The sequence below is a fragment of the Schistocerca serialis genome, chromosome 4 (assembly GCF_023864345.2).
Source record: "Schistocerca serialis cubense isolate TAMUIC-IGC-003099 chromosome 4, iqSchSeri2.2, whole genome shotgun sequence".
NCBI classification, from domain to species: Eukaryota; Metazoa; Arthropoda; class Insecta; order Orthoptera; family Acrididae; genus Schistocerca; species Schistocerca serialis.
In genome coordinates, this window is record NC_064641.1 from 140,473,913 (window position 1) to 140,490,289 (window position 16,377).

A 16,377-nucleotide genomic window follows, 5' to 3' on the forward strand; every position below is an offset into this window, starting at 1 on the left:
ATCACTAATAGCACCTGCCCTGGGATAATGATGACAGAAGGCCCTCCTGTGTGCCACAAGGCTCACCACCTACAACAAAAAAAATGACGCCATGAGAAATCGGCTGTTAATGACCTTTTAAACACGAGTATTGTACATCCCTTAAACAGGAAGTGGTCATCAACTGTTCACCTTGTACCTAAGAAAGACAGTTAATTCCAGTTATGTGGTGGCTATTAGAAATGCTTGCACCATTATCAACAAATGCACTATCTCCCACATCTCGTACTTTTCCCAACTGCTTAAAGGGGCATGAGTATTTAGTATTCTTGATTGCTGTGAGTGTACCTGCAGGTCCCTATGTTCAAAGATGACCTGCTAAAACAGCAAGCATTATGCCATTTGTTCTATGCCTTGCCACTTTATGCCTTACAGCCTGAAAAATGTGGTCCAGACATGCCATAGATTCATTGACTTCTCCTTCATCTTGTTCAATCTCCCATATTGCTACACCTACCTCAACAACATCCTCGTTTCTCCTCAGCTGTTGAGGACCGTGAACACCACCTGGACCAGGTTCGGGCTGCCCTACATGACAATGGCACAGAAATTAACTATGACAAATCACAACTGGGCAGCACAATTGCAACCTTTCTTGGACACACTGTCACCGCTGACTGCGTCCACCTGACTACTGATTGCGTCAAATTCATCTGTGATCTTCCACTAGCCATGACTTACCACAATTTATACTGTTTTCTCAGTATGAAAAATTTCTGCTGCAAATATTTACCCCATGCCTCTTCTATTCAAGGACCACTCATAGATGCTTTGGCTGGAATAAACACCTCTGGGCAATGTAGGGTGCAGTGGTTGGACAAAACGATTCAAGCTTTCAACACTCTTAAGACTGCATTTTTGAACACTGTCACACTTGCATACCCTGTCCCAGACTCATGTATCTCTGTCACAGCTGACATGAGTGACACTTGGATGGGCACTGTCCTTCAGTAGCATGTTGACAATACAACAACATTGGACCTTAAACATCAGATGCCAACAACTGTAAATCACACTGCAACTGTTCTAATATAACAATGAAACCTTTTTGTGTGTGTGTTCTCCTGCCACCACTTGGTGAGTAGGTGTTTATCTATCCGTTTACATATATAATTGTTCTCAGGAATTTATAACTACTGTCTCCCATAAAGAACCAACAAATTAATTAAAATAATAAAAATATTGCTTTATTACATTGAGGTCCTTTACAAAAGTATTTACAATTACAAGAAAAACATTGTTAAGTGCAAACAATTTCAGCAGTTACAATTTAAGTCTTTGTGACTTTCTATAGAAAGGATTGATAGGACTTGGTAAATGACCTGCTTTAAGCACTCCCTGAACTGGTTTCTTGTTGGCATCAAAAGGAATACTGGGACTCTGTTTGACAGCTTTGGGGTAGTCACGGAAATCTGGAACAAGATAAAGTGATGTATATTTCATTAATAAACGTTTTCTTTATTGAAGCACTTAAATTAATATTGCTTGTTACCCTTTTCTCTACACAGTCCAATTTAATCAGTTAAGTACAAGAATATTATTTTGAAAGTTACAATGAAATACATCCACTCTCATGCTTTTTATAACAGGCTATGTGAAACAAGTGTTGGTCTGGAATTTAAAAATGTACAACTTCCTTTTGTTCCCCCTTAGAGACTGAATCAAAGCTGCAATCTCCTATGACCAGGTAGAACACAGTTCTAATTCAGCACATATAAACACTGAATATGCTATTTGAAGAAATGTAAATATTCCATTCAGTGCAACACAATGTCCTGTGTTCCTAATAAGAAGGAAGGAAAGTCAAGCAACTACTAACTTTATAATATGAAGGAATCTTATTGTTATTTTCTCAATACTCTGCTGTTTCATTTAACTTGATATCTGAAAGTTAAGAGCAAGGAAAACTTGAATGAAGCATTAAACCAAAAATCAAGCATTTTCCTGTATGTATGTAAATTCTTTACAATCAGACCAAGGAACGCAACATGAAATTACCAAACAAATCACACTGGAATCAGCTCGTAGACACGGTTGTGTTGTTACAACAGCAATAGAGCTTAGAGCCATAAGTTCTGTGAAAGAACTTAACAGTTGCTAACATGGCAAACTAATCACAAGCAGAGTCCATATTCATAACTAAAAGGCAGCTGTGACAGTAGAGGTGCTGTCTGGCGGCCAATGCCAGTTATTGGGCAGCTGTCAGATCTCCATCTTGGGTGGTGGTGTGATTCATGGCACCACAGTCAAAAAATGCTAAAGTGCATATCCACATATGGGCTTGGTCATCAAATCAACTAGAGACTTGAGCACTTTGGAAAGCTTGTGTATTAAATTGTGCTTCTATCACTTACCCTGCTGACAAATTGGTAAAGAATGGAAGAAAATGCCTGATCCAACTCAATGGCTGTAAGAAATGCTGTTTGCCAAGCTAGTGACAATGAATGAGTTAACGTTAATATCTTAAAAAGGGATTGCAGAATGAAATGCAAAATACAGAAATGAATCAATACAGCAAAATAGCATGACAGAGTGCCACGAAAGAACAATGAATGAACGAAGTTTCACAACTGGTTAACTTTTTATCCTCAAGCTTTTGCTGACGTGTAAACCATATTTAAGTCCTAATCCTCCATATGGTGCAGCAACAAATTGTGCATAATTTCAAAAATTTAATAGTTTTTTCCACTATGGAATTACTCTGTGCTCTGCCATCAACAGTTTTCTCTTCTTACACGAATCCAGCTTAACCAAGGGATTCTAATGTCTAGACTCAAATGAGACCAGCCACAGCTCTAACAAAACAGTTCCCTTAGTTTGAAACTCTGCTTCTGCAACTTCTCAGAACTGGCAAAAAGTTTTATCTCCAACTGTGCCCCCAGTTTCATCAAACTATTCCTGTCAAGGACTGATTATTTTTCATAACACAGCACGTATCCATCTCCTCTCCCCCCCATATGACTAAACTTAACCCAATATTGAGAACAACAGCACTGAACCTTATCCTTCATTTTTCTTGAACATCTCTTCTTTCAGGCTCTCACTGCATCTAGCCATGTGTCAATACCATTTCCAATCTCTTTAGAATACAAGGCAATGTAATATGAGTGCCATTTACTCATTGGAAAGTGACCACTATAGCATGAGTATTCCTATAGACATGGTAAACTGTAACAAAGCTAGCCATCTATATGCATATCACAACTTTCTGCAGTGTAGCCTGAGATACCAATCAATTTTCTTTGTTTCTTCCTGTTAAACAAAAAGGCTATTTAAAGTGTTAGTACTGTGTGGACAATGATGATTCAAATTTCACTTTGTATTCACTACAAGGACATATTGTGGTATGCCTTACTGTGAAAGAATATCAGAGAGTACTGTAATAATTAACAGTTGCAGCAATTCAGGTCTTCATTTGCCTTTGATTGAGGAAAATCACTTTGATGTTAACAAAGCTTTGGTAAATGTATATTGGACTGAAGAAAACAAAGAATAAAAATGTGTGCTGTCAAGATAGCCAACTATGCAGTTATTTCAATGAGAAACTTTCTGTAATGAAGTGATAGTATTTTACTTGCAGTTAATAGCACGTTTGAATCATCTATTCATCAAATCACAGATAAAATCATTAGCACACAGAAAAATAATTACAGTTTTTCTCTACCAATGAACACTAGTGCAAGTTAATGGATTTAGTAACTTTTCAAATAATTAAATTCATTTGGCCAGTTATCCAATACAAATGCTTTCATTGCAGTTTCTATATTACAAAGGGCTTCCTTTCCCACACTTTTGCTTTCTACCAGCTTTTTAAAGATATGCATACAAAATCATCTATAGTTTTACAATTTTCTTGTTTTAACAACACATACAACTGACTGTTTGGTATCATTCATCCTATGTTTAAGACATTTACTACTTCCTGTAATACTTGAAATAGTTCTAGCCCTACTTTCAAGGACAACCATCTTTAAGGACCTTTGTCTTTGTGACTCTACTCTAGTATTCCTAAACTTTGATTAAAATTAACTTTGTGGCTGATGCTTTCATGTATCCAATGGTAAGGGTCAACCATTAAACAATTGTAGTTTTTGCTCAAGTGCCCTGTCTTGCCTGTATTGTTGTGCATGTGTTTGGGTTATACACTGGCAATTACTCCCCCCCCCCCCCCCCCCCCCGCCCCCCCTCCTACTCAAATATTCTTACATGTGAAGATAAAGAATTAAGGAAACTGGTACAAAAGTTACGCTTACACACACTACATGCTAGTCCTATTTATGATGTTTTGTACACAACAAGGAAATGAATAGGATTTACCAAGTTCCAGTTTAAAATGTCAGAGGAAATCCTATATACTCAACTCGTAGATGCTCATTACGTGAGGTAACAGTGATTAAGGGGGTGCATTTGGGAAGACCACAGTTCAAATCCTCATCAAACCATTAAGAAACAGTGTTCTGTGGTTTTCCTAAATCAAAGGTGATTGACGGGGTGCGTCCTCTAAAATGTATACAGTCAATTTCCTTCCTCATCATTGCCAATCTGAAGATGTGCTTTGTCTCTAACGGTCTCATTGTTGACAGCACATCAAATTTTAATCTTCCCTTTTGCTTCGTAGATGACCCAAGCATGGGAGAAAATCTCCTAACATCCAAGGATCAGTCTTGGACCTATTCTCCAACGAACATTCCACCAACTGGCAAGATGGCTGGCTTCGCAGTTGTAGACTATGATATGGAAGAGAAGAAATGTATTTTTGCACTCAAATGCAAGGATGTCTTAAAAACAAACAGTTTCATAGTTTAACATGCAGAAATGGCTTATTGGAAAACCCTTATTACAGATAATCTCTTTAGATATTTACAGTCTCTGCATCAAAGTGCTTTGTGTAAATTAATAATACCACCTAACAACATTCTGTTGCTGAACATGGAATGCATTACAATAGCAGGGCCTCCCATTATTAATGATTTGAAAAAATGTGGATCCCATCCAATTCCTCAACAAGTACTTCCAAGCTACAGAGATGGCTACAGGCCCTCCAATATAAATCTCATTTTTTAAATATATGCAACTTCTTTCCTTTTTTTGTTCTCAGTTTCTTAGCATATCTCTGTATTTTTTATCAGAAATTTCTCCGTTTCTGACCTACTACTACTACTATTTCCACTACCACCACTACACCTTTCTCTTTACCACTCCTTCTACAAGCATGTGGATTTTTTCCAAGTTCTAGTTCTTTCTAACTGTCTACAGCTCATTATTAAAACTCTACAATTTAAATCTCTGTTGCTATAATACTAGTGCCATGTACAAAATGGCCTTTCACTGTAATCCAGATTCATTATCACAAAGGTGAAGCAAACGTTCTATTTTTTGCCACAAATCCATGAACAAAGCAGTCTCCATCTATCTAGCCCCCCCCCCCTCCCCAACCTAATTACAGTCAAAAATGTCTCAGATCGTTACCTCTGAAAAATAAACCTTATGTTCATACCCTGATGTACCCATATATCTAATCAGTAAAAATAGATTTTTTTTTTTTTTTTTTTTTTTCATACAGTAAAATTAGACTAGTTGAGAATTTTTACCATGTGCTATGTTTTTATTGAGAACTATGTTCACTTTCTTTGCACTTTTTGGTGTTTTGGCACAACTGCTGTTGGAGTCCAGTGTGGTTGTTAGCAAAGAATTTTCATTTGGACTGGTACTATATTCATTTTCTGCTTTCTTTTCTTTCTTCGGTGTTTTAACAGAACTCTTCATGATTTCTGGTGCGGTTCCTGGCAAAGAATTTGTAGCAGTGCAAGTGGTTGATTCTGGAAGTTCTTTTGTAGTTGCATTCATACTAAATGGCTGTTGAGGTGAAAAACTCATTAGTAATAATTTTTTACATAAAAAATTACACAAGTAAAGTCTATCAGTCTAAATAAACCATATAAAACTACAACATTATAAACCTATAAGATAAAAAACAATAAAGTAGATACACAGACATTAATTTCATTTTCACAAATTAGTTGGAAGAGAAAAGACTCTGAAAGAAGTTCCACATAATTTTATTAATGTTTCAGACGTAGTTGACTTACTTGTGATACTTCTGTTACAATCCACGATGAAAGACTGTTTCGTTTCTTTGGGATGTATGGCGAAGAGGTCTGCTGTAAGGGCAGGCTCTTCCTTGTGACCATCTTAGTTACATTTACATTATTTCTGAGAGATTGGAGGGTATTTCCTATGCACAAACCCATTTCTTCTCCATGGATTGAGCCATTTAGTTTCTTTCTTGCACGTGTTTCTGGACTCTGCCTAGCAGCAAGTAAAAAGTTGCTACCGCCTGTAACAGTATTTGTTGTATGCACATTATTAATTTGATTACAATCTGATGCACCACTAACTAAATCCAGATCAGAATGTTGGAAGTGGTTCTCATCATTTTGTGCTACATTGAAGGCTTTACTATTCTGTTTACTCTTTTTAGTTTTCCTTGTTTGACTGGCATTACTAACTGTATGTGTGAGCAGTTCAACAGGAGCAGCCTTAAGTTTCCTTTTCTTCTTCCCCTTCAGAAGTTTGTCAGATAACTGCACTCCAGCATTAACTTGTTTACTTGGTACATCATCATTCTCATTTCTTTTCTGAGACAGTACTATTCTGTTAGATCTTTTTGAGTCTGCAACACTATTGTTAAATGTCACATTATCATTACCCTTCGATGTTAATTCATTTCCCTGGTTTTCCTCCCCAGCTTTTTTAACAACTGTGGAAGACTTCTTTCCTTTATTCAAGTTGTGGGTGCCTTTCTTTGGTTTCTTTAGGTCACCACCGCTTTTCTGCAAATCATGTGGGTGCTCTGAATTTTCCTCAGACAATTTATGCTTCTTTCTTTTGCCTTGAACTATTTCAGCATCAGCATCAGGACGCTTCCTTTTCTTGAGTGGTTGTGAACTACTATTATCATCACCTTCATCATTAGGGTCCTTTCGCAGCAGATCTTCTTCAAATCCAATTAGATCTTCTGCTGCTTGCCAGAGTTCTTCCTGGTGGTCAGCACGACTGGGACGATCTGTGGATCCTGGTGGTTTCTTAAACCCAAGTGGATACTTGCCATTAGAAAGAGTAACAAATCTGTCAAGAGAATTGGAAAAGTTAGTAAAAATGCTTGAAAGATTCTACTAGTTTCAAAAGATAAAAAAATTACGCACCTTATACAGAGCACAAATGAAAGATGTTAACTAGGATTGTGTAAGTGAATACAAAATTCATAATTTTAGAACAAACCGCAAAGCAGAGACAATATCATAAGTTGCTTTATTTTTTGTGGTGATGTAGTATGGTTTATGAATACACACTATTTTCAGTGTAGTTGCATACTGAATATAAATTTGCAGTACTACCAGTCAACAAATAAAATATCTTTAAAGCAAGATTGGAAACAGTATACTCAGCAGGAACACTTTCTGCTACAGCAAGATGACCAGGAAGAAGAAAACACACACACACACACACACACACACACACACACACACACACACACACACAGAGAGAGAGAGAGAGAGAGAGAGAGAGAGAGAGAGAGAGAGAGAGAGAGAGCACTCCTCCCACCCTGCAAAATGGAACAGTTGGCAGTTCCCTATGACTGGGATGTCCCTTGACTGGGCATAAGTGTGACAGTCAACTTCAATGTGGTCGATGCACATGGTAACACACAGCTCATTGTGGGTGACTGAGCATGTAACATTACATGTAAAGCATGTAGGCACTGGGAATTTCAAGTATCAAACTGTCAAAGGTGCACCTCAGTTTTGGACAAAACAAATCAGTCAACTGCCACAGGAGACAACATGCTGATGTCAGGGGCCACCACTATCATATATCGTATCAGTGGATAGACAGGTCACAGTGTAGGAAATCACTTGCTAATTCAATACTGAATAACCACAAACTGTGAACAGCCACACCAAGCAAAAATTCACCTCCTCCCTGTAGCATACAGAAGCCACTGTACAACAGGTGTATCTCTGCTAACTGCATGCCACAGGGGACAAAGATTTTATGGACACAGGAAAATTACTTTTTATGCTCACAATTTCAACTGGATTAATGAGTTACAGTACACCTTACAACTTATGAAGTGGTAAGAATACTTTGAAAAAAAGATGAGGCAGTTCATTTTACTTGACAGACACTGGTCAAACAAACAGTGACATATTCCACTGTGAAGGACATTTGTGTGTGAAGAAACTGGACCCCAGATACACCTGCCTTCATGGAGGGAGGAACACAGGAAACTACTGTGAATCATGTCCATCTAATTGTTTGCCAACAGCACCGCACAAGTATCTGCACTTTCAAAAACACACTGCGCCTGTCCGCTACCCCTGAGCTGTCAGAATGGTTTGAGGCACATTTAACAGATATTATGGCACTTGTAGAGCAGGTCAGGTAGGAGAGAGATATGCTCATCTTGAAATCTGCTCTGAGCAGTCGCCTGAATTGTAGCCAATGGCTGAGCCATCGTGGAGCAGGCTCATTCTCAGTGTCCATCCTAAGATGCATAGCTTCTGTTATCTGCTTGAAAACAACCATTATACCCTACTAATTCTGTTGCTCATAAGCAATATAATATCTGATAAAGGCCATTTGAGGACTTGGACCCCATTCTTCCTAGCTTGGAGCCCACTGTTTTAATCATTGAGCTATCTTTCCCAAATTTTGGCTCATGAATTGGGAAGTGCAACAAATGAAGTTAGTGGTGTGATTATTATTGTCTATATAGTGTAAGGCTTGTGATCAGAGTGTCCACTAATAGTACATACAATTACAACTATACCGTCAGCTTCTGGAAGAAAGTTGCAATCTTACAACCAAAAATAAGAATTACAAACAAGTAATAGAAATCAGTGGGCATCATCTTTGGTCATACTGGCCTGTATAATTAAACAGAGTACACAAACCATTTGATCAAGTTTGTAAGCTATATTGTACAATGTAATCAAATACTTGTAGTTTATTATCTTTCATGGTAATTAGATTATTTCAAGTTTTATAAAAATTTGTGTAGCCTGTTGTACATGAACAGCAAAGCAGGAAAAAAGGGGTAGCATAACTAGAATTTCATCTGTGCACTTACTGTGATACAAGAACATTCAATGCCTTCCTCTGTTTCACATTAGCAGCCTTCTGCATTTGTGACTTAAGTAATGAAGCAATTTCAACAGCATCAAAGTCTATAGTTGGCAACACTATATCAACCTTCCCAGCTCTAGGGTCAAGAAGCTTCTCTCCAGTCACGGAAGAAGAAATTTCATTTTCATCCTGTTCTTCATCTGGTTCATCACCTTCATTATCACTGACATCCACTGGTACCATGTCACGCCAACTGTTCCCTGGAAATCCAGCCTGAAATGACACAACAAACACAACTGTTTCATTAGTTATTATATGGCTATGTTTTCCTCGTCAAGATATTTTACCTGGCCGACAGAAGTAAATATGTGGATGCAGGCTGTCACTCCCTCCCCCATTTGCGTATGTACAAGTTCCCCTCCCCCACCTTGTAGCACCAGTATCGATTGTAAGTGGTTTAAACAATGTAATTATGTGTATGTAACTATGAAGTAGTTGTTCTTTACTGATTAAGATCTTTGAATTGTCAGAGGGAAGTGGAAGTTTGTAAAGTATATCTACTGTAAAAACTTAATAATGTTTAAAAATAATGAAACTTTAAAAAATATGTGTGCTCGTAAAAGAGAAATTGTGCTTTGAATACTGGTTCATAATTAGGGAAATTGTACGATGTAACTTAAAAGACGTAGTGAACCCCCCTGTACTATGGAAGGGCTTGGCGCCTGGGAAAAGATGGATTTGGCAGTCAATCTGGGCGGCAAGAGAGAGAGCATGTTACACAGTCAGTGGCTAGATGCTGTACTGTTAACAATGCAGGTGCCAAGTAAGGCATTGGGAAGCAAATTTATGTTGAAATTGCCTCGGATGTGGTTTTGGCTGGCGTATGGTGCTCTTGTTTTCATGGAATGGCTCTGAAATGAAGGAAATATGTTGACAAGAAGAATTTATAAAGAGCATTCAACTTCAAGAGCATGGGACCACTTAGCCATCATGTCCCTGCCACCACTATTGCGCCATTGCTCCACCAAATGCAGGAATTCAGATATGTATCACAGTATGGACCAGTATATTGATGTGAGTGTTTTTTTTTCCTTTTTTTGTTTTTTCCTTCAATAATAATTCCAGTGACATAAAACTGTGTTTGCACCTTAAAATTTGTCCTAATCACAAACCAATGCAGGGTCCTGCCCTTAACGTACAGATAACCAAGCATCATGTTTCTGAAAAATAATGGTTTGTTGTTGCACTAAAGGTGTTAAAGTTCAGTGCTAAAATATTTGAATGTTATGAAAGCTACCTGCTTCACAGGTGGTGAGAAAGGCACTTATATTTGACTATGGTGAAAAGTAACGTGAATTGATTAGTATTATGAACTATTTTCTGAAATTGTTTGAGCTTAATATTTGACTAACTTGTGTTAAAGCTTTAAAACATAAATTACTGCAAGTGGAGCTAAAAATTTAATGTTATTAAACTGCAACTGGTGCCAGAGTTTGCATGTAGAGAAAGTAACAGTTTATGACCCCCCACAGTAATCTATTCTCAAATTGAAAGATAATTGGGTTTTTCATTGCTATTAAAAGAAATCAGTGACATTGCTAATAATGAAGGCATAATAAGTATAGGTGTAGAATTATTTAATTTCAGTTGTGGTATGTATGTGTTAGCTGAAATCAGAACTCTTTCCATGCCCAATTTCAGTCCAGTGTGTCTTTAGTAACATCTTAATGTTGAATTAGTACTGAATCAATTAATGATTGCAATAGTAACTTTTATTACTATGAGTGAAGTATTATTTATAGGGTGGCGCACGAAATGTGTTACCATTTTGTTTTTGAATATAAACTTTATTGCCAATACAATCTGAAAGGAACATATACTACAATGAAGAGCCGTCCATGGAGATTTGTTCTAACTCAGCACATGCTCAATATGTCCACCATTTCATTTCCTAGCTTCCTTCAAACGAACACTGAAGTTAGTGATTACCCTACAGCACATGTCTTCCGTAATTTCACTGCAAGCTTGATGAATAAGTCTTCTGAGCTCCATTAAATCACGTGGATATTTCGGGAAAATTTTTTCCTTTAGGTACCCCCAAAGAAAAGAGTCACATGGATTGAGGTCTGGACTATTGGGGGGCCGATTTTGTTCATTACTGAAGCGACCTGGAAACCTGAGTGAAACGATCTGCATGTCGAAATGCTCGTGTAAAAACTCCAATACAGTGTTTGCAGTATGTGGCCTTGCTCCATCTTGCATGAACCACTGCGTGTTGAAGGGCAAGACAGTAGCAAGAAGCTGTGGAATGAAGCTATTGCGAAGCATGCTCAAATAACGCTCACTGTTCACAGTTTCTTCAAAGAAAAAGGGTCCAATAAGTCCGTGACTGGAAATTGCTGCCCACGCTGTAATCCACGGAACATAATGTTGTCATTCATGAAGCACTTGTGGGTTTTCAGTGGCCCAAAAGCGTACATTTTGTTTGTTAACCACACCGTCTAAATGAAAATGCGACTCGTCTGAAAACCAAACGTTGTTGAGAGTTTCTTCCCTATCCTCCGCCCACTGAGCAAACAGTAGTCTCTACTGCTTGTGTTCTTCAGTGAGCTTCTGTGCACAGGTCATCTTGTATATATGGAGGTCACTTTTAAGAATGCGTTGAACGGAGCATCTGGATATTCCCAGTTGCACTGCTCCCTTTCTACACGATTTCCCGGGACTTCTCTGTACAGCAACTCGTACTGCTTCAATATTCTTCGATGAACAAACATGCTCAGGCCGAGGTCGCTTCACTTCCAATACTGTTCCTTCCTGTACAAATTTATCGTACAACCTGTGGATGGTCTTCTTGCAAGGGACCCATTGTGTGTTAAACTGTTGTCGAAAACGCCTCCGAGTCACAACAAGGCTTTTCGTTTCATGAAAAAGTAACACAATGGCCGATCGTTGCTGTGTTGTCAGTCTTCCATTGTCAGTCATTGCTGCTTACTAGTCTCCTACCGGCAGTATCGTGAATGACACGTCATTTCGTAACTCATTTGTTTTTCCAAGCTCTGCTGGTACTGCTGTAGAGATCCCAGCGGGATATCCAATGTGAGTCGTAAATTGTGAAAGAAACAATTGGTAACACATTTCATGCGCCACCCTGTAGTTCTCTATGTTTGCTGGTTTGTGTAAAAGCTATCTATTGCTAGCCACTATGTAGTTCGTTCGTTAGTTGTGTGTATCCATTGTATTATTGAAAAGGAGCATTAACGAAAGTCACTTCAGCAACCCATGTTCATTTTTCTTTAAACTTAATGTTTCAAAGTATTATGCCTAATTAGGTTGGTGACCATGGATTATTTTATTTGTATGCATTTTATTACTTTCATTACCTCCAAAACTCAGTCTGTTAGTCTTTCTATTAGAAACGAAAATACTGTTTGATACCCTCTTCCTATTAGGTTAGCACATGGTCAAACTTCAAAAAATCATACCAGACGGTAATGCTAGATTGCAATAGAGTGTTATACTATACACAAACTTGCAGTAATAGTGTTAAAAATTGAATTACTTTTTCCACACTAATTAATTTTTACTCTAGATGATAATACAGGAAGATCCCAAATGTAAAACCGTCTAGACATTGCAAGGTGAAGGACAAGATTTAATCACACAAATTAAGTTACCTATGGAAACCATCAACCACTATGTTTGTTTCAAGTATATGCTATGACTAGAGGTCTGCGCGGATGTGGATATCCGTGGTATTTGTTACTTGGCAGATAAAATCATGACCGGCATGGATATCCGCGGGTCATCTGCGGATAATGAGCAAGGCATCTGCCCAGTACGTATGTTGTAATGTTAGTTGAAAACTTCAAGTCTGTTGACATTCTTGGAATCTTGCAGGGCCCGGGTAGAGCCGATGTCTGTTGTCCTCAGCCCCTGGCTACGACCGATGTAGCTGTACCCAAGAGACCTGCGCCTAATCTGTTTCCATGACCGTGTCTTTTGTGTGGCCTGTGAAGTGCTCTCTGGGTGGCAAACCTGCCCACTGTCTACCAGACAGGTGCCCGTTACAATTTTCCGCTGCCTTCAGTTAGCGCTTTGTAGTGACCGAGTGACAACGTGCATCGTAGCAAATATCAGTGAGAGTTCTTTCTTCAAATGAACACCATATCGATGGATACAATTTCGTGTAAGGTGAAAAAAAGGTGATTTTACATTAGTGAAGGAAAACAAATTGAAATCGCCAATCTGGAAAAAATTCGGATACATATTTGATGGCAATGAAAAGATAAAAGATATAGTGGCTTGTTTTGCATGTAAAAAAGTATATTCCTACACTGGACACAAAAGTGGAACTTCAAATTTGCAAAAACATTCGTGTGAGGCTGGACAAAGTAGCATAATTACTTATTTAAATGCCATGAGAGACGTGAAAGTTCCTGAAGTTCCGCCAAATTTGAAGACAGCCGCGACAGAAAAACTTATCAATCTTGTCAGCAAAAACATTTTACCATTCGAAGCTGCGTGTGGATCTGGGTTTCTCGAGACGGCACAGTTTCTTATTGATGTGGGGGCCAAGTACCGTGCAGTGAGTGCTAAGGAACTGCTACCTCATCCAACCACCATATCCAGAAATTTGGAGGAAACGGCCGATCGTCTGCGGGAAACTATCTCCGCAGAAGTGAAGAATATATTCAGAGATATAGGTGGAGCACTAACTGTAGATTTATGAATTGATTCGTACCGTAAAATAAACTATATGGGAGTGACTGCACATTATGTTAATTATGAAGAAGTGAAACTTGAGGATCGAGTGTTGTGCACCAGAAATTTTTAGAGTGAGATTAAAAAAACAGGAGAAAACATTAAACTTGATTGAATTAAGATACTACGGTCGTACGACTTATTCAGTGCTGTGAATAACATCGTGTTCGTTACGGAGAGAGGTCCAAATATTGTGGCAGCACTTCACCAATACAAGAGGCTCTCGTGCTCAGCACACATTCTTAATACTGTGCTGGGGCACACGACTCAAGGAGACGTGAATGATGAGAAGAGTGATGTGCAGCGACTAATAAATTCCTGTCGAGCTATCACAACTTTCTTTAAAAGATCTGGTCTTCAGAATCGCCTTCAGAAGTCATTGAAAGGAGATATAGACACACGATAGAACAGTAAATTGGATAGCCCCCCCCCCCCCCACACACACACAAATAAAATGTAAAACTAAATCTGTTGTTGAGGCATTGTTGCTCATTATCGAAGGTATGGTGCTGGGAAGGTTAAAAGTCCACTGCAGAGCGGCTAAAAGTCGGCAGTCCAGCAAGATGTGGACAACAGTGACACCAAGGTGGGTCCTCACGATGGAGGAAGTAGCGATGTGTTAGCCACATATGGTCAATGCAGAGAACCAGAGGCCCTGTGAGAGGCCTGCATGGAGGTCTTCCACACATTCATGGTCCCCTTAAGGGCATATAATTTGTTGTGTGTACTGAGATTATGCCATTCCATCTCCCAAAGCTGAAAAACCTTGTGGCGTAATAATGATCACAGGTCAGTTACAGGGATGCCGATCTACTGAAGCAGTTTCCATGTAATCTGTTTGGCCAGCCTGTCGGCAAGTTCATTTCCTGGGATTCCAACGTGGCTTGGGGTCCACACAAACACCACGGAACAAATGGACCATTCCAGGGCATAGATGGACTCCTGGATGGTCGCTACCAAAGGATGGTAGGGGTAGCACTGGTTGATAGCTTGTAGGCTGCTCAAGGAGTCAGTGTAGAGAGGCATGAGTGGATGCGCTCAAGAGCATGAGAAATGGCCACCAGCCCTGCAGTGAAAACACTGCAGCCATCTGGCAAGGAGTACTGTTCAATATGTCCTCCATGAACATACGCGAAGCCAACGTGATCATCAGCCACTGAGCTGTCAGTGTAAACCACTTCCTGGCCCCAGTACATGTCAAGAATTGAGAAGAAGTGACAAAAGAGAGCCGCTGGGTTAACTGAGTCCTTTGGACCATGTGAAAGGTCCAGGGGAAGCTTTGGCTTAGGTGTACACCATGGAGTTGTATGTGAATGGACTTCGAGTATAGGTGGTAAAGGCAAAGACTCCACTCTTAAGCCCTAACCTGGGCCTCCAATGCAGAAAATGAACCACCATGGATGGGAAAAACGAGACAGTAATTTGGATCCTCAGGAGAACTATGAATGTGTGCAATGTAACTGGCGAGCAGTTGTGCACACCTAACCTTCAATGGAAGGACTCCCCTGCCTCCACAACAATGCTGGTCACCGGACTCGTCCTAAAAGCTCCTGTTGCCAGTTGAACACCACAGTGGTGCTCTGGGTCGAGTAAACGCAATGTTGAGGGCGCTGCTGAGCCATAAACCAGACTCCCATAGTCAATGCAGGATTGAACAAGGGCTCTGTAGAGCTGCAGCAGTGTAGAGCAATCTGCACCCCAGTAGGTGTTGCTCAGAGAGGGCATTGAGGTACTGCCAGCACTTCTGCTTCAGCTGATGAAGATGAGGAAGCCACGTCAATCGGGTGTCGAAAACCAGTCCTAAGAATCAATATGTCTCCACTACAGTAAGTGAATAATCATTAAGGTACAGTTCTGGTGCCGGATGAAGGGCACAATACTTACAGAAGTGCATGACATACGACTTCATGGCTGAAAATTTGAAGCCGTGCGCTAGAGCCCATGACTGCGCCTTGTGGATGGCTCCCTGTAGTCGCCACTCAGCAACACCAGTACTGGAGGAGCAGTACAAAATGCAGAAGTCGTCTGCATACACAGAAGGTGAGACGGACACCCTGAGAGCTGCTGCTAGACCGTTAATGGCCACTAAAAATAGAGACATACTCAATACAGAGCCCTGAGGGACCTCATTCTCCTGGATATGGAGGGAACTATGGGAGGCACCAACTTGGACACGGAAAGCACGGAGCAATAAGAAATTTTGGATAAAAATTGGGAGCGAGCCCCAGAGAACTTACTCATATAATGTGGCAAGGATATGACGTCGCCAGGTCATGTCGTAAGCTTTTCGTAAATCAAAAACGATGGAAACCAAGTGTTGGCGGCTGAAAAAAGCTGTTCGGATGGCAGACTCAAGGGAAACTAGATTATCAGTGGTAGAGCAACCCTGGCAGAAACCGCTCTGGCATGGAGCCAGTAGGCCATGTGACTCCAGGATCCAACACAACC

General features: G+C 39.7%; 1 protein-coding gene across 1 annotated transcript in view; it reads right to left on the reverse strand.

Annotated features, from left to right (window-relative positions):
* Positions 1-1,204: 1,204 nt before the first annotated feature.
* The window catches only part of LOC126473827 (ribosomal RNA processing protein 1 homolog), a 41,146-nt gene continuing 25,973 nt past the window's right edge, over positions 1,205-16,377 (reverse strand). Inside the window, exons 5-8 of the mRNA XM_050101146.1 lie at positions 9,173-9,441; positions 6,129-7,167; positions 5,631-5,895; positions 1,205-1,451 (exon numbers count right to left, since the gene is read on the reverse strand). Coding sequence (XP_049957103.1) covers positions 1,303-1,451; positions 5,631-5,895; positions 6,129-7,167; positions 9,173-9,441 — 1,722 coding nt within the window. The 3' untranslated portion in view covers positions 1,205-1,302. The remainder of the gene's footprint in view (positions 1,452-5,630; positions 5,896-6,128; positions 7,168-9,172; positions 9,442-16,377) is intronic.